The 18,084-nt window shown below is 42.0% G+C and overlaps 2 protein-coding genes across 2 annotated transcripts in view; both read right to left on the bottom strand.

Annotated features, from left to right (window-relative positions):
* CRYBG1 (crystallin beta-gamma domain containing 1) overlaps window positions 1-12,515 on the bottom strand; it is a 47,006-nt gene extending 34,491 nt beyond the window's left edge. Inside the window, exons 1-5 of the mRNA XM_037520167.2 lie at window positions 11,687-12,515; window positions 5,205-7,392; window positions 2,387-2,434; window positions 2,187-2,305; window positions 788-953 (exon numbers count right to left, since the gene is read on the bottom strand). Coding sequence (XP_037376064.1) covers window positions 788-953; window positions 2,187-2,305; window positions 2,387-2,434; window positions 5,205-7,392; window positions 11,687-12,384 — 3,219 coding nt within the window. The 5' untranslated portion in view covers window positions 12,385-12,515. The remainder of the gene's footprint in view (window positions 1-787; window positions 954-2,186; window positions 2,306-2,386; window positions 2,435-5,204; window positions 7,393-11,686) is intronic.
* Window positions 12,398-18,084, bottom strand: part of LOC119251497 (translation initiation factor IF-2-like) — a 60,205-nt gene continuing 54,518 nt past the window's right edge. Inside the window, exons 5-7 of the mRNA XM_054698158.1 lie at window positions 13,971-14,166; window positions 12,510-13,308; window positions 12,398-12,441 (exon numbers count right to left, since the gene is read on the bottom strand). Of these exons, the coding sequence (XP_054554133.1) occupies window positions 12,398-12,441; window positions 12,510-13,308; window positions 13,971-14,166 (1,039 nt within the window). The remainder of the gene's footprint in view (window positions 12,442-12,509; window positions 13,309-13,970; window positions 14,167-18,084) is intronic.

The raw sequence follows: 18,084 nt of genomic DNA, 5'->3' as shown, positions 1-18,084 counted from the left end.
TTAAAATTATTAAAAGATAAATCATGCAGAATGTTACTAATCACCTAAGTTACTCAGAAATGTTGATCTGGGAAACAGGTGACATTTTCCTCTCACAAAAACTGTTACTTATTTTCATTTGAGAATGTTCTCTTTCTCCCTATTGCACCACAACACCATCTATATTACACAAGGAGGCTTTAATTTTCCATTTGGAAGATTCCATTAATTACCTTTTAAAAGGTAGATAATAATCAAATCCCAAGTGACTCACAAAAAAAGATTGTGATACAATTTCTTCTTTATCAACAAATAAGGAACCAAGATATTTTACCCAATCCATAAAGTGTCCTCAAATATCTTTGTTTAAAAACCCACATGAAACCTCACAGCCGAACTAGCAACTGAATTATTTCTGGATTATTTATTTTCCAAAAGAGAATTCCTTTAAGCCACTCAAGGTGATAGAAAGTACACAACAAAAAACAAGGTTAAAAAAAATCTGTTCAGATAGAACTTAGGAAAACCAGGCTACTAAATAAAAAACATTTGGTAATAGAAATGGGGCCAGGAATGAGAAATTTACCTTCAGAAATTATTGGGGGGAAAAAAGACATAAAATTTTTTCTAATTCATTTAAAGCGTACAAATACTTCAGTTGCAAAAAATATATCCATAAGCAGCAATCATATATTTTTCTCAATCATTTATTTCCAAAAACAACCTTTCTTTCAAAGTAAAACTCATCTCTGGCATAAAGTAATTATTTGCTGAATGAATGGATAAAATTAGTTTTCCTACAACCTACCTGAACCACGTGTCTGATTGAACCAATCACCACAGACTTGGCAGACTCTGCTTCATCACTTTTTTCCAAAATATCTTCTATACCCCAGAGGCCAGAGAGTTCCAATTCTCCTTCTTCCAAGGGGATGGAGTGCCCTTCAAAGTTTGGTTTCTCATACAAAATCCAACTATCAATAAAACACAGCAAAACTATCAGCCAGTGTTGGACAGAGAGGTTTTGATGACACAAATATTTTGGTAAATAACTACCATATATGTATATAGTATATTAGTCAATTCTCTAGCAATTAAAATAGTATAAACTCTCCCTAAAACTATGCCAAATAAAATTAAGCCTCTGATAATTCAAGAATAATATCATAATCTTAGAGAACTTTTGGTTATCAATATGAATGCTACCTAGAGCTACTAATTCTACGGAATTGCCAACTAATGTGAATAGTGATACATCAGACAAAGGGACTTTTACTGTCATGTTTTTTTTTCCCTCCTTATATGCATAGAAAAATTTCTCCTAAGGGATTTTAACTTGTATTTTAAAGGTTTTCCAATGGATATAGACACAAGGAACTCTATGCATGTTAATGGAAGCATTTTTAAAATACTCTTCCCAACAACATCTAAATTTAATACATTTTCTTTGTATAGAAATGTATTAAAAATGTATTAATACATAGAAAATGCATTAAAATATCTAAAAACCTAATAAGAATGATACTATATGTTTAATTAAATGGAGACCAAAGTTTTAATTTGGTCTTTACTAATTTTTTAAACCACAAATGTCTAGAGCCTTTTATTTCAAACACCTTTATAAATAGGCACCAAAGATTAGTATGTCAAAAAAGTGATTTTTTTTTAAAGTGCTTTTTTTCTTCATTCAACTTCTTGTGTATTTTCCTAAAAGCAATTAAGCTGGTGAGATCTTTTCACCAGTTAATCTTAAGTTAATCTTAACTATCCGTTATTGAAAAGTTAGAAAGTAAATTCGATTTTAGGTTAGTTTTTCATTTAATTGTCATAAAAAGGTTAGCGAAAATGTCTTCACATACAGAATTTCTAAAATCCTAACAACATGACTAGTGCAATTCTCATTAACCTCACTGAAAAGTCACAAACCAAAAATATTATACACTCTGTTCACTGGCCTCAGCCCACAAGTAGAGAAATACATGGGAAGAAGAAACGCGTGCTGTTGCCCTTCTGATTTTTCTAGCATAAATCTGTATCACCCCCTATAATCAGAAACATGATTAAAAAAACATGTTTCTAGCATGTTCTAGACTACCATTTTCTGCCCTTTATACTGCTAAAGATATAATTTAAAATAAGTACTAAAGACAGAAAGGTAATTAAAAATGTAAAACAAAACCCTATCTAGTCAGGAACTCCATTCTTACCATCCTCGTACAACTTTTATGAGTATCACAGGAGAGAGGCTCCAAGAGCTGCAATCCTGTATGTCCCCAAAAACTTCAATACACTTCTCAGAGACATCTGGTTCTCCATATACCACCACCTACAGGAAAATGAGAATGGTAGCATGTATTGTGCTTTATCAGATCTAAATAAAATCTGGGTTAGAAATAAAAAATCTTACCTTTCCAGGTCGGGGATTGACTTTATTTAGGACACTTCCTCTAAGTGTCTGTAATCAGATGAACAAAAACACATCAAATTAAACTTTGCATAAAAATCCTCTCTTCTCCTCCCATAATCCTTTAAATAAGATCATATTTGCCTCAGAATTTATCAGTTTTGAAACATATCACCCTAATCTAAGCCAAAGTTGTATTAAAACTGAGTCTATACTGTTAAGAACTTTTAAATCCCTCTGAATCTGTCATTTCAATTTCTCCTCTTTTAAATGCCTAGGATATTTCTACCAGTGTAGAAAATTCAGGGTCCCAGAGTCAGTCCTCTTTTACATTAGTTCAGAGAATAAGGACTCAGCTGAGATTATATTCAAATTATCTCAGCATAATCTCAAATAAAGAGAAATTATAATGTATTAGCCATCTACCTAGAATTAGCTGAATCAATTGTGTGTGTTCATATATACACTTTATCTGAATTTATAAATATTACTTGTTCATAGTAACATCTGTCATCATATAATAAGTACAAGTCTACATAAAAAACATTATGGCATATTTCACGCATATATTTACATGCTATATTTTAGTCCTCCCTTTTTGATGGACATAATACATTTTATATGGCTCCAAAACCAATCATTTTTAAACCCATCTAACAAAACCAGTAAAACCAGAAATGCATACGATAATAAAAATAGTAATTATATATGTAAAAATATTATAAAACATGGACTACTTTCAATGTGAGGATGCCTATTCTAAGGACTGCCTTTGATCTGCTCATTCTTGTATTACACCCATATGGCATGTGCCCAAGAGCATCGAAAGGCCTCAGAAGAACATTATTAGAAATCAAAATGGTATATATCTATTTATCTATATGTATGTATTTGAAGTAGAGAAGCTGAAGAAATACCCTGACATTTAAAACAAAATTCAGGTAAACCATTAAAGTTAGAATAGTTATATATTCAACAAAATCCAGTACCTAAACAAAAGCAAAAAAAAAATTAGTAATAAAAATGTCTAGAGAAAGTATTAAGTCCTTATTTCTCCATTTGGCTTGATTTTCAAGGGATTTCATAGGGAAACTATATACTCTGTTGTCAAACCATCAGACTGTTGTCAAATAAGAAAAGCAATCTAAGAATGATTAAAAATGAGAATAAGGATATAATGAATGGGAAATGGACCAAAAGAAATTTTGTGCTTGAGAGAAAAACTCATAAAAACCTTATGATTTCTGAGTGCTACAAGCAGATTTAGTTTTTGTTTACAGTTACAGTTGTCAAGTGTGGTCCTAAAACCCCTGAAGGAGCCTCAAGATCCTTTCCAGGAGTCCATGAGGTCAAAATAATTTTCATAGTAAGAATTTAACTTTTTCTACTCTTTTTTTCTCATAAGTGGACAGTGGAAAATTCCACTGTCATGTGATCATATTGCACTTGTGGCTAATAATGGACCATGCCCATGTGGGTTAACAGGTTTTAAATTTTTCTCAGTGTTAATTCCTAATGCAATAAAGTTCAATAGGCATAACCCATATGAACAAAAGTTCTTTGGGAACCTCAGTAATTTTTAAACATGGAAAGATCTGGAAACAAAATGTTTAACAACTTTTAAAAAGAGGGATGTGAGCCTTTACCACAAACCCAACTGTATATTTTGAAAGAGCTTTCCAAATTATGTTGCATGATAGGTTTGTAAGAAAAACCAACAGACAGGCAGACATGCTGCAGTGATGGTACAAATGAGGAAGGGCACCAGGACTCTCTGCCCCATAAGCTGCGTTGGGTGATGGTCTACACTTGCCACACAGACTGGCTCACAGGGCGGGCAGCAGGCTTCAGAGGCCCGTTCCTGGTTTTGGACTAGCAAAGCCAACCTCTAAACCTTAAACTCTGCCTTCCTCTTTCTTTGTCCTTCAACTTGGGTATTAAGCTTGATAACTTGATAAATTCATCTTAAAAACTGAGTAGAGAAGACAACTTCTGGCAGTCAGATAAAAAGATGAAAAAAATCAGTTATTGCTCAAAATCCTATTTTTCTGCTCTCTCTACAATATCAAAGGAAAGACTCATTGTTCACCAAAATTCCCCAGCAATTTTGCAGAAAAAAACATATCCCTTATGAAAACTAATTCCAAATGAAGAGAAAAAGTACTGTCTTAACTGCAAAGGATAGACATTTTTTATTACTGATGGGAAGGGGATCTCACAGCAGAAGAGAAGAGTAGGAATAAGATTCCTGGGCAGGCTTTTCCAAATAAAGGAATTTTCTTTACAAATCTCCAAAATTCAAAGTATAGTGTTGAATATTTTTACACAGAACCTGGTAAAAAAAATCTTCTTGTCTCTGAACTTTTAAGATACCTTAGCTACACCTTTTATAAGACAACACATAAATTCACAAATACCTTAAACTATTTCTAGCATACTTTCCCTGCTAGGCTATGAATGTCTTGAGAACTGAATCTTAGTACCACTTTCCTAGGATGTCCTGGGCCATCCATGTCACATTGTTGCCACAGACATCAGTGGGGCTGGATTCAGCCAGCAAGGGTGTTCTGTTGCCCTGACTTTGAGTCTGGATGGGCAGCATTTTCTCTGACTCCAGCGGCATGACCTATGCACCAGATTTTGCAACAGGTTCCTCTCTGCACCGCTACAAACCTTTCACATACATTTGTAAATACGTGAAAAACAGAAACTGCCACACTTGAGCATAGCCATTTCTACAAAAATAACACATACTGTTCACCGTCCCTGTGTCCTCTCACTTTCTAAATGCCCCCAATAGTGATGCTACAGTGCTACTTACTGTGGTATCTGATAATGACATTCCAGAGAAAGACATGCTTGGGTCAAACCGGTTGGATTTGAAGAGACCCACGTAGTCCGTTTCACTGTTTCCATAGTTCGGCAAGTTGGACTTCAAGACATTCTCAATTTGATTAGCCTTGTTTTCTGACAAGTGTAGATTGCTTTGTGAGTCCAGATCTTTTTTGGTTTCCATGAAGCTTGGACTTTTTAGACCCGAATGAGAGGTACTTGAAGAATCAAAATTGAAGACCTTCAAGGAGTTGTTGGGTAGAAGATGTGGCTGTTCTTTGTCTGAACCGCAGGGTGGGGCACCCTCAGCCACCGGCTGTGACGTGGAAAAGCGAGAAAGAGAAGTGTTCTGAGAAGTGCTGAAAGATGTGGTCATTGTGTTGACTGAGGTCACAGAGGGAGAAAAGATTTTGTCTTGTGGTAAAGAAGATAGGATGCTTGAAAACAGCGCGCTTTTTTCTAGTCTTGACCTCTTAACTCCACCACTGGTGACGTCCCTGTTCTCTTTGCCATTTATCTCTGGAGTCACCAGAGGCTCATCCTTCCCATTAGTGTGAGTGTGCAAGGACTTGAAGAGGACACTCTGCTCGGTGGATGTACGTTTGGGCCTCAGTTTTGATTTTGTGTCAAGGTTCTGCATCAGTTGTAAAGCCGGTGACACTTCAGGCTGGCTTTCTTTCTTACTCCCCAGGCCGAAGGTAAACACATTGGGATCAAACACCTTTTCTAAATTGTCCTCATGAATAGGAGGCATGGCAAAGTGAGGGGCAGGAGAGTTTGGCAGTCTGGACTTCTTTTTCTTCTGGGGCACACAGACTGTGGAGTCCATCTTTTTGATGATTTCAGTGAATTTTTCCATATCAGAAGAAGAATCAAGAACATCACTGCCAGCAGAAATGTTCAAATGATTGTCAGGGCTGTCCTGGCCATTCACAACACTGGTGCCAGGGGCATCAGTGGGACTGGATTCAGCCATCAGGGGTGTTCTGCTGCCCTGACTTTGAGCCTGGCTGGGCAGCATTTTCTCTGAGTCCAGAGGCATGACCTGTGCACCAGATTTTGCTACAGGTTCTTCTTTGCTCTGAAAGTGTTTGGGTGGTGTGCTGGCATTACCCAGCACTTCCTCTTTCAGGGGCGCACAACTTGCAACGGAAACCACTTCAAGTTCATTATTGTTACAAATTGGCAACTGCACTTCTCTAACTTCAGAGCTATCTGAGATGATATGCGAGCTGACATCCTGGGTGCTCTCCACCGGGAGCACAAAGGACCTGACCTGGACGAGGACCTTGGAGGGACACTCATTTCCCACAGGTTCCGGATTGTGCTCTGTGGGCAGAAGGCTTGCTTCTCCTCCATCTCCTCCTCTGCCTGTAAGTTTGATGGGGACCATTTTCTCATCCTGCTGCGACACAGGCAAAATATATCCATTATGGTTTTCTGACACTTTTAGATCAGCGCACGGTAAATTGCTCATGGGAACTTGAGCACAATCATCTCTGGGAATATCCAGAGAACTGGGTGCAGGCAGTGAGAGAGAAGGCTCATTAGATGACTCAGCTGTGGACTGTGAGTCAGAAATTTTATCCTGTGGCTTTGGTATGGCTGCTAGAGCTGAATTATGGGGATCAGGAACAGTAGGTTCTTGTGCTGTAGCAGCCTCTCCTAAGAACTTGTGGTCCTTGACAGGAATCTGAGCAGTAATCATTGACTCAGAAAGGGCGCTAGCATCTGTTGGGACAGCTGCTTTATCTTCTGAGTGAAGCTGAGAACTAAGAACTTCACCTTGGGAAGGCTCACCTTCTGTCCCTTTCACACTGGAACTCTCTTCAGGGAGAGTAACTTTGGCTTCTGTGGCAGTTTCCTTCCCCAGCACACCGTTCTGGTGGCTATTTGGCATTATTTTCTTTTCAGGTTGCTCCATTTCCCTGGCCTTTTTGGCTAAGTTCAGTTTTGCTCTCCCTACAAAGGTCTTATTAGAGGCAGGCGTGTTCCTGGCCCCGCGAATCTCAGCGTGCCTAGGGCTATTGTTTGCCCTCTTGTCTTCAAATAAGGAGATTTTAGTGGCAGTGTTTCCTTTATGAACTGGCTGGGTAAATGGATTATGCTCATTTCCCGAACTGTCAGGATTCTTAGGGGTTTTCAGATTTAGTTCCACATGTTTGGGTTTGGCAGGGCTGCAAGAATAAAGCGAGAAGATAAAGTCACTGACCCAATTTTAAAAAGCAAACATACCAATCTGTTACCAAACTATGAAAAGACAACATATGCAACATTTATTTTCTTTTTAATGAAACTTTTAAAACAATCTAAATAAACTGCAAACTCTTTTAACGGGTGTTTTGCTTGTATATGAGGGATGAGACAATTCTATAGCTAAGAAAGTCTACAGGAGGGGGGCTAGCAAGTTTATTACGTAGCAAATATGTATGCACAGTACTTGAAGCTAAAGTTGGACATCTCAGAACCTAAAATAACTTAGAACAAATTTAAAGGTTTAAAGTCTCCCACACTTTAAATATGTAAATGATTTCCAAAAAAAAATAAGTTATTTTTTTTTATAATATTTTTTACATTATATCACAAGGTTAAATTATGAAAGATATTTCTCTATGATTTACCCGTTTGGATATTTTGTTCCCTTCATCCTTCCCCCACAGAATTTTCTCTGATTAGATATGTGTGTTCAGTAGAGAAAATTTGATAAATACAAGAATGAAAAATCACTCATAATCGTACTACTCATAATACTTTCAGGCTTTTTATATGCATATTTTAAAAATTATTTTAGTCTTAGAGTTGGTATCTTAACTTTTAAAAAATCTTAAGCTTATATTTAACATTTGTAAAGTCACTAAAGATTTTGTAAGTTTTCGTAATGTCTGCAAAAATCCATCAGATGGATATACTGCAATTTACCTATCAAGCACTCATTTCTTGAACAGAGTCTCCCCTCTCTGTTGCATTTCTTGTTTACAATTACCCCCTAATAAATCTTTGCATGTAGCAGCAACATTTTCTATTGAGAGACAAAGTGTTCTCTTTGGTATTACCTGGTTTTGGTCCTGACTCTTACGCTAATTATCTCTGTGAATTGCAGAGGAAGTTACTTTATCTCTCTAACTTTTCAATCTAGTTTGTTTTTTTTTTTTTTAATTAGAAAAGAAACAAAACTTGTTTAGAGCAGAGTTGCTTTCCTACCCCTTAAGTTTTAATTGAAGGAATCTTAGAATCCTCTTCAAGGGCTGAGTTGGGAATAGTAGAGACTGAGGGCAGGGGTACTAGCCAGCCACCTTCCTTTCAACCAGTCACACCCACTTATCCGCCACCTAAGCTTTTACCAAGCTAAAAACAAGCAAATAAAACCCAAAAATGTCTAAACCATTGGTCTAGCGGTTCATGAAATGGGAGAGAAAAAATAACCACTAACATGCACTGATTGCCAAGCGCTTGAGAAAGACATTTTATGGCTTAGTGCACTCTTTTACAATGAGGAAGCTGAGGCCTGGAGGTGGTAAGTTGCCTGAGGTCACACAGCTAGTGACAGAGCCATAGTGTGAGGACATACTGGGGTTTCAGATGCCTTGCTCCTGACCCCAAGGCATTCTCCATCCCTGAAGAGGGTCAGACTAGACTATCTTCAATAACCTCCTTGGTTCCTTCCAACTTTATAACTCAAAGACTCAATGAATTATCATGAAACCTACAAGATAAAATTACCACACTTTCCAGGCCACCCTGTTAATGGGAACACAAAAGTGGAGAAGTACTGAAACCTCCTGTAGGGGGTTGCATGGACTCACGGCCTGCAAGAAGACTGGACCTGATGAACCTCTTGAAGGAGAAGACAGTATGACTGGGTGAGATACCTTACCCTTCTTGATAAAATGAGAAGACAGGAGATTTGAGATGTTCTTCCTAAGAATAGCATTAAGAATTTCATTTTTTAAATTTAAAAACTAAATTTTGTATATCCTCATTCATTTCTCCCAGGCATTGCTTTCCCCCAAACCTCCATAAGCTATCAAGCTCCCTCATTGTAGACCCATAGCTTACATTTAAAAACAAAATTAACCCATAAGGTTAAATTCTAAAATCAGTGAAGATAACTAGAAATAGTGCTTAAATATGCTATAGTTAATGAGAGATATCCTACCAATACCAGGGAGTACACATTAAAAAAAAAGTCTCACTAACCAGCTCAAGGAACAGCAAACATCAAAGAGTATCTTATGATGTAAATGCAAAATACGACAGGTTAGCCAACAAGCTACCTTAAGGACAGGAAACACACATCTGCACATTAAAGATTTGCACCAAGATCAAAATACATTTTACAACCAAACTTTCTGTGCTATTAAGTTTGCTACCGAGAGTCACTACAATTAACCTAGTTCAAACTGATTAAAAGGCAGTCTCCTGTAATTCATGTTGTAATGCCTTCATTATAATACGAGATGGGAAAATAATCTGGAGTCTAAAAAACTATGGCTATGAGAGGAAAATTCTCATTTTAAACTTGCCATTTTATGAAACTCAACATTCAACACTTGATAGAGAACCGAAGACATAATTTTTCTAACAGTACCAAGAAATACATTGCCTCAGTCATGATTTTTCAGGGAATATAAAATAGTTTCAACTCTAAAACTCCAGACTCAAACTGTTTTAAAAAGATAATCTGAATAACAACTTTACTTGAAATACAATCAGAGAAAGAAAGTAGAGGGTCTGTTATAAAAAAAAAATCCATCAGTCAAATAGAAATCACTTCCATTTCAATCATTTGCCAATATACCAGGCACAAGGCATGTGGAAAACAATTAAATAAACTCAATGTCTGGCAAAGGAAAGATTTCACATGGAAAATATCAGCACTAAGAAAAAGACATTTGTTTTAGTTCTGCTATAGGAAACAGCACCTGAAGAATTTCATTGTTTAAGATCCTCTTCCTGGGGTTTGTTTACCCTACTCTTAACAGTGTAACATTTCTGGTTTCACCACTAGTGTATTCTGATTGGAAGGCAGGTGAGCGTCCTTCATCAGGTATACATAGCAACGTTTCTCTAAGGCTCACACATGGGAGATTTGAATGTTCAGTCACACTGCCATCTACAAATAATGGGCATCATTCACTTATGTTATGTCTCCAACACCGCCGTTACAGAATAAATAGCTGACTCTATCAAAGGTTTCCTGGTTGGCAGCTGGTGAGGTAGCTCAAATTATTCATTAAGCAGATTTTTCTGTCAAGTGTTTACCAAACAGACCTCCTACTCTAAGGCTTGCTAATTCAATTCAAGGAGCCAGAATAAAACCATTCAGTTTAAGAATGATAATGTTGTAAAAATCCCAGCTCTTAATAAATGTGTGAATGTCAGGAACACTTAAAGCAGTTAAGGTATAAACACTTCTCACTTGCTAACTAGAGGAGGGGGTAGTGAGATGTTGGAAGTGGAAGGATCTTAAGTAGTTTATTGAGTGCCCTTCCCATCTGGCCCGCCTATAAAAATCACATTTATCATCAAGTCCCCTCTCTTTCCAAAATCCAAAAGTGATTTTGTCCTCCTTTGCACTTCCCCAGCCTTCACAGATGGAATATCCAGTCGGCATCGTAAGCAGACAACCCTCATACTGCTCCTTGAGTTGTCTGCTCTGTGTGTGCCAGACCAGGTCATAAACTTTTCAAAGACAATGTATGAATTATAGTGTAGGTTTTTCCCCCCCATAGGTTCCAGCATCAAACCATGCCAAATTCACTCAATAAATATCTGAAAAATCAGTAAGCAAGTATTCAGTCTGTTGTAGAGCTAGACCCTTCTACTGTGTCCTTCTATTTATAACAAGTAGTCTCCCAGAGGCAACACTGATCTCCCTTCATTTCCATAGCAGAAAATTACTTTTTCAATCTGGGAGCAAAAATATCACCAGACTTCCAAATACAAAAGTGGGGAAGCAAGCAAGAGTCTCTTTAGTTTTTTGTTTTTTGTTTTTTTTTTTTTTAAGATTTAAGGCAATAATGCACTTAAGTTGCGTGTAAAACTGGGTCACATTGAACATATTAGCATTTGCTCCATGTTTTTAAATTAACCTGCCTGTGTTTTAACGATGTTCTAACCAGGACTGCCCTTTAGTTTTAACAAAGAATAGAATCAGCGCCTGTCAGGCCATGCCTCCTTCTGCTAGTGCAAACAATGAGTCTCCAGAGATAGATAACTCATTTTCACTGAATTCACTCTTACATTACAGCTGGAATAAACGAGGAGGCTCTTGAATGCGTCGTCTTTTTCAGCCTCACCGATGCTAACTAGCCCTCCTCTACGTTAATTTCAGAGCAGGAGAAAACCAGCGCACAGACAGTCCCCGCGCAGAGGCGAAGACGCGCCCCCCGGGGGGCCGCCCAGCCGGGGAGGCGCCCAGCGCGCCCGGGGACGCCGCGGCTCCGCGCGCTCCATCCCGCAGCTACTTACAGGGTCACTTTGGTGGTCACGGTCGACCTGCCCGCGCCTAAGTGGTTCCTGGGCTTGAGGCCTTCGTTGTCAGAACTTCCCGCCGATCTGCCCAGCTCCTTGCTTCGACCACCTTCTCCCCGGCCGTCGAAGTGACCGGGAGGGGGGCCCCTCTTGTGCTCCGGCTTGATCTCGGGCAGGAGCGAGCTGCTCTTGACCGTGAGCTCGCGCGGGATGACCCGCGCCGACTCCTCCTCGCTCTCCCCGGCGCCTCCCTTGGCTGCAGGCCCGGGGTCCGGCACCGGCGCTTTCTTGGGTGGGGACTCCTTGGCGGGAGTGCGCGGGCTGCTGGCGGGCGGGGTGGGCACAGCCTCGGGGACGCGGCTCCTGCCCCTCCTCTTGGTGGGGGACGAAGCGGGCAGCGGCGCTTTGCTCCGCTCCGACTCCCCTCGGAGCTGCCCTTTGGGGCTGGGGATGGACTTGGACTCAGGACTCGCGGCGCAGGAGACGCCCCCGTCGGGGGCCGCGCGCGGAGATTTCACTTTCTTTTCAGCAGCAGAGACAGTTTCGGTCACGGCGCTTGAAGCCACCTCGTCATCGAAAACCGCGTCATCCCTCGCCGTGCTGTCCGGCAGCGCCGGGTCCGCGCCCGGGGAGTCCGTGGACTTGTGCGACTTCCTGCGCCTGCCCGACCTGCGGCCGCCCGACCTCTTCTCCATGTCGTCGGAATCGCTACAATCTTCCGCCGCGGGAGCAGTCACCGCCGGCTCGTCCACCTGCGCCACCTCAGTCTTACTCAAGTAGATGTCTAAGGTTAATACCGTGGCGGGATGGGCGCGCTCGCCAGGCCGGGAGTCGCGCCCTCGGGGCCCGGCTGTGCCGTTGGCTCGCGCAGAGCCCGCCCAATTCTCTGCGCCCTGGGCGGCGGGGTCACCTGGTAGCACAGGTGCGTTCTCCCGGGGCTGGCCGCGCGCGTCCGGAGGCTCCCCAGAGCCCGCTGTGGCACACACGTGAGGGGCTCTGTCAGCGGCCTCGCCCAGTCCTTCCCCCGGCCGCTCCTGGGTGGGCGATCCCGGCACACCCCCGGCACCCTGGGCACCCTCCTGATCTCCACCTGCGTCCGGCGAAGCGTCCTGCCCCGGACGGAGGGCTGGCCTCTCTGCGTTCTCTCGCCTGGAGGAATTCTCTAGTGAGGAATGCAGCTGCTTGGCAGCGGTGGTGGCACCTGGGAAAGTCTCTCCCTCTGCCTCAAGAGGTTCTAATTGGGGTGAATCACTTTCGTGGCACTGTTGCGCCGCCGCCGCTGCAGGGCTGCTGGAGCCAGGTGGCAGCTCCACGTCAGGGAGGGCTGCCTGGAAGCAGCTCTCCGAGTGCTGGTCCTCTAGTTCCTCGGACTCCTGGGGCTGCTTCTGGGGGGAGCCTTCCTCGCACGTGTCTGTTTGCTTTGGTGAGCTGCCCTGAGATTTGTTCTTATTCTCTCTTTCGGGGAGTTTGGACGAGGTTACATCTTTGGGAGGCACTGACTTGGCGATTGAGCTGGCGGGGCTCTCTCTGGTGTTCCTTCTCCTTCCTGCCGTGAACAGATTGCCGAGTTTCCCCAAAACTGGCTTCCTTTTGATCTCTTCTGGAGGTTGTGCTCTGGACTGAAAAATAAAGAAAATGTGCTCTTTAGTAGTAAGTGCGTTACAGAAATACAAACCAAAATAATAGACCAGGGTTGCTCATTGAAAATGAGCGTTGTGTTTTTGTTACACGCATTCCAACAAAATAAACTGTTTTTCCTTTCGTAAACACCATCTATGTTTGCAGTACTTAGACTATTTCCTTTAAAATTACAGAGGGAAAAAAAAATCGGAAGGTCCAAATAAACAATCCCCAAATCTCTCGGTCCAGTTTTTGGTTTTTATCTCCATCCCTCAATAAAGATATAATTTCAAAGCAGCCATTCATGACTAGAGGACAGCAGTAAACGAAGTATCTTGGGTGGATTTTTTTTTTTTTCTCTGAAATACGGCTCTTACTTTTTGTAAGGGAGAAAATGGGCGAGGAAACGCAGCATCCTCCAGAACCGTAACAAACCACCTGAGTTGACCGAGTTGCAAACGTAAACACTAAGGGGAGGCCACCGCACCTGCGCCCCGCCCTTGGCCAAACCAGACGTTCGCGGCGGGCGGGCCCGCGCCCCGCCAATGGGGGAGCCTCGCGGGCTTTCAAACGCCCACTGGTCCCCACCCCGCCGGGCGCGCGGAGTCCGCGCAGAGCACTGGGGGTTTTCCCCGCCAGGAGCGCCCAGGAATGTAAATACCTGAGTAGATGCCAGGTGAGCGGAAGAAGAGGTCGCCGCCCTCGCCTGCCGTCCTTTTGGGCCCAGGAGGCGCGGGCAGACTGCGGCGCGCTCAACTCTGCTCGGAGCCCGACCCCTCGCCACGCCGCGGGGCCCCGGGTGCCCACCCGCCCCCCAAGAGGGTGCCCGGGCCGCCCGCGGCGAGCCGCACGGGCACCTAGAAGGGGGAAAACGTGCGCTAACAATGCCCTGGGCAAAACGGGCAGCACCTGGTGCCAGCGCCGGAAGCAGGAGGGCGCTGGGAACTATCATGGCGATAAAAGCTGAGCAGCCAATGGGCGGCGCGGGCCGCCCGGGAGGGAGTAGGTGAGCGGCCGCCGGGCGGGCGGGAATTGGTTGGAGGCACCTCCAGGGGAGGGAGGGAGCGTGGCGAGGCGCCCAGTCTCGGCTCCTGGGGGTGGGAAGCGTTTTCCCTTAACGACTCCGTTGACTCCAAGCCCACTCATGTGTCCGCAATAGCTGAAATAACTTTTGACTTAAAACCCGGAGAGCTAGACTGAGCTCCGGTGAGGCAGAAAAGAGCTCCATCTTTCCTGCCCGGTGATCCTTCAGGACTTTTACAGTATTGACTGTTTACCACAAGATTCCTGAATCACTGCATTTCATATGCGTTATCTGCAGCCTGTGGACTTCGGAGATTGTGGAAAACAGGAAAGATAAGAGAGAGCATGGAATTAGGGTCAATTAGCATTTATTGAAACCTTGCTGACACTTGCAGATGTAATCCTGCAACCAGTTTACTGAGGAAGAGACAACACGTGTGTTGGGGGTCGGGTCAATTAAGGCAGATTCGAACCCTAGTCCTCAGCTTCCAACCAGTGCTCCTTTGACGCGGCTCCAGGGTCCCCTTTTAGAATTGGAGGTGCAGTGGTCACCCCAGAGCCAAAGTCAGTGCTAGTAGATACAGGCCACATCCCCCCACAAGTGTCTCATGAGGAATTGCTCAGGAGTTAGATTACTGACAAACTCCGGTGGAGATTCTTCTGGGTGGAGAAGCACCTGGAGGGAGCTTTGGAACTAGACAGCTGCTACTGAGGAGATGGACCAGTGTTGCAGCCATGGGCAGCTTTTGTGCAAAATTTGATAAGATTTTGATTAGTAATTCAATTCTTCAATGGTTATATAAATAATACAGGATGTAAATACCACATGTGTTTTTAAAAATGGATTAAATTCCAATTTCCTAAGGAATGTATTTGGAATCTTTTTCTATGTCAAAGATACTACATGATTTTTAGGCATAATAATTCATGCTTATTGAGCCCACCTTATGCAACAGACATAGATTCTCATCTAATCCTCCTAACAGCCCTCAAGGTAGGCAGCCTTTTTAATGCCCGTTTACCACGGTTGCTTATCCCTACCCAAGGTTGCACAGCCAGTAAAGTCTATGTAACACTGGAGATAAAGCTCTTGGTCTGTGTGCCTGGACAAGTCTTCAAACATATCCTGAAGAAGTAGCCCAGAAAATAGGTTTGAATGTATTGGCTCAATTCCATTCCATGTCAAAACACTAAGTATATAGTTTTGTCCTGCCAATGATGTTGCAATCCATTTTTCCCATGCCATCGAAAGGTGCCTGATCAGCAGTACCCTTTGCTCAGTACAGATCTTTTGTTGTTGTTGTTGTTAATGTTTAGCTATAACTGCTTCTTTAAAAACTGGTTTCTTTTTGTAACTTGGCCCCATTAGCCATTTGACTCCCATTCCCCACAAAGAGGCAACCAGGCTGCTTTGTTTATTGAATTTCCTAGGATTCCAGAGTTCTGTTTGTTTATGCATGGATGTTCATAGCAACTTCATAAGTCAAAAACTGGAAACAACTTAAATGTCTATTAACTGGTGAATGGATAAACAAATTGTGGCACATCCATAAGATAGAATACTACTCAACAATGAAAAAGGACCAGCCTTCTATAATGTAACAACATGGAATGAGTCACAAAAGCATTATGCTAAATGGAAGAAATGAGACTCAAAGTTTATATACTGTATAGATCCATTTATAAGGGAATGCAAACCTAATCTATAATCACAGAAAGTCTATCAGTGGTTGTCTGAGAGCAGGGGTAGGGAGTCAGGGAGGAGCTAACCTACTTGGCACAGCAGACCTCTCCTGTCTCGCCCAATGCTCTCCTCAGCAGTGTATTTCAGTCAGTCTGCCTGTTCTGCTCCCTACTCTGTCTCTGGTGAATCATCTTGCCCTCTGCACCTCTGGCCTGTACCCCAGCTTTTGTATGCATAAATAATCTTTTTAAAAAATGAAGATAAACTGTTCATCATTACCAAATTATTAATATACCAAATATCTGGATATACAGGCAAAATAGTGAGCTCACTGAATTTATTTTCCAGATTACCTATTGGAGACATTACTTTAAAATTAGAAGGACTTCACCTGAAATCATGTTTGGAGGTTGAAGGAAAAATATTGATTATATTGTTTGAAAATGTAACTAACATATTGTATAAAATTATCTTTCATGCTGCTCACCTTTCCATCACCCTGTGGAACACAGGCCCTTTAAGAGAAGAAAAAATGTCCTGTCTATATTCCCAGTACCTAGTGCTGGACCTTCAGCTAGGAGCAGATATAAGGCATTTGCTATACTGAAGAATCAGTAACATCCCTTCTTTCCAAAAGAGAGTTACCAGCATTCTGGGAAATAACTAGAAACATGATTGGGCCCAAAGAAAATAAAAACAATGCAGTCTTTTCTGTGTGAGACAGTGTGGGCAAGAATTTGTAGCTCTTTTCTGCTTGCAGTGATGCAGGTGCTGGCACTCACAGTTCTGATTTCTTCAGGTTTACTGCTGGCTTCCAGCCTGAATCTGACTCAAGAAAGCAGACCAAGATCTTTTTACATGTACTTGCCTGTGCATCCTTCTAAAATGTGCTCACTGAGGTACAGAAGTAAGCTCTGTATTACTCTAATAAAAAAAATTTATTTTTTTAAACACTTGTGATTCCTTAAGAGCTTACTTTGTTGATTTTAGAAAGCTACATTAGCTCCTTAACTACAATTCACCCATGATAAGGAGTCCAGTGAACATTCTTTTTTTTTAAATTTATTTATTTATGCAAAAACTGGGGTACAGGCCAGAGGCGCAGGAGGATAAGAGAATTCACCAGAGACAGAACAGGGAACAGAACAGGCAGATTGATTGAAATACACTGCTGAGGGGAACAGCAGGTAAGACAGGAGAGGTCTGCCATGCCATGTGGGTAGCTCCCTGGCTGGCCGAGAATTGAACCCACTCTACAGAGGCTGCGGACAGCTTCACAGCTCTGCGCTCAACCCACTGCAACACCGGGGAGGCTCCAGTGCACATTCTTATACATGATATGATTGCCCTTGTTACTCTGATAATATCTTAGGTTCACAACATATGTATATGAGTGTTTGTGTTGGTGAGGAATTTTTTTTTGTGAATAGATTTTTTAAAATAGTTTTACTTATGTAACTTTAAAAATACAAGAATTTAAGCTACTTCACTCTTCAAGATTTAAAAGTTAAAACAGGGCTCCCTGATGGTGCAGGCAGTTGAGCGCAGCGCTGCGAAGCTGTCCGCAACCTCTGCAGTGAGGGTTCGATCCCACCTGGCCAGGGAGATACCCACATGGTGCAGCAGACCTCTCCTGTCTCGCCCACTGCTCCCCTCAGCAGTGTATTTTGTCAGTCTGCCTGTTCTGTTCCCCGCTCTGTCTCTGGTGAATCCTCTCACCCTCTCACTCATCTGGCCTGTACCCCTGTTCTTGTATGCATGAATGGATAAGTCAAAAAAAAAAGTAAAAATAAGGGTTAGAAAATTCTGTTCAGTAAAAGCAAGAAATACCTTTGAACTTTGTGGTGACTAAAGAGCAAATATAGGAAATGGGGGAGGGGAGAGAAAAAAAGAAAAAAATTAATCCTGTATAGAAAATCTGGTGTTGAGAGAGGTTTCAAGAATGAGAAATACAAAAAACAAGAAAGACTTTCATGAAGAGGTGTCACTCTTCTTACAACTTCTAGGATATTCCAGGAATAGTCATACATTTAGAATTAAAATTATTATCACTCTTTACCACTTAATA

This window comes from Talpa occidentalis, unplaced genomic scaffold (assembly GCF_014898055.3).
Source record: "Talpa occidentalis isolate TD23 unplaced genomic scaffold, MPIMG_talOcc4v2.1 talOcc4.2, whole genome shotgun sequence".
NCBI classification, from domain to species: domain Eukaryota; kingdom Metazoa; phylum Chordata; class Mammalia; order Eulipotyphla; family Talpidae; genus Talpa; species Talpa occidentalis.
The sequence above is the reverse complement of the archived record's forward strand: the minus strand, read 5'-3'. Positions and strand labels throughout refer to the sequence as shown.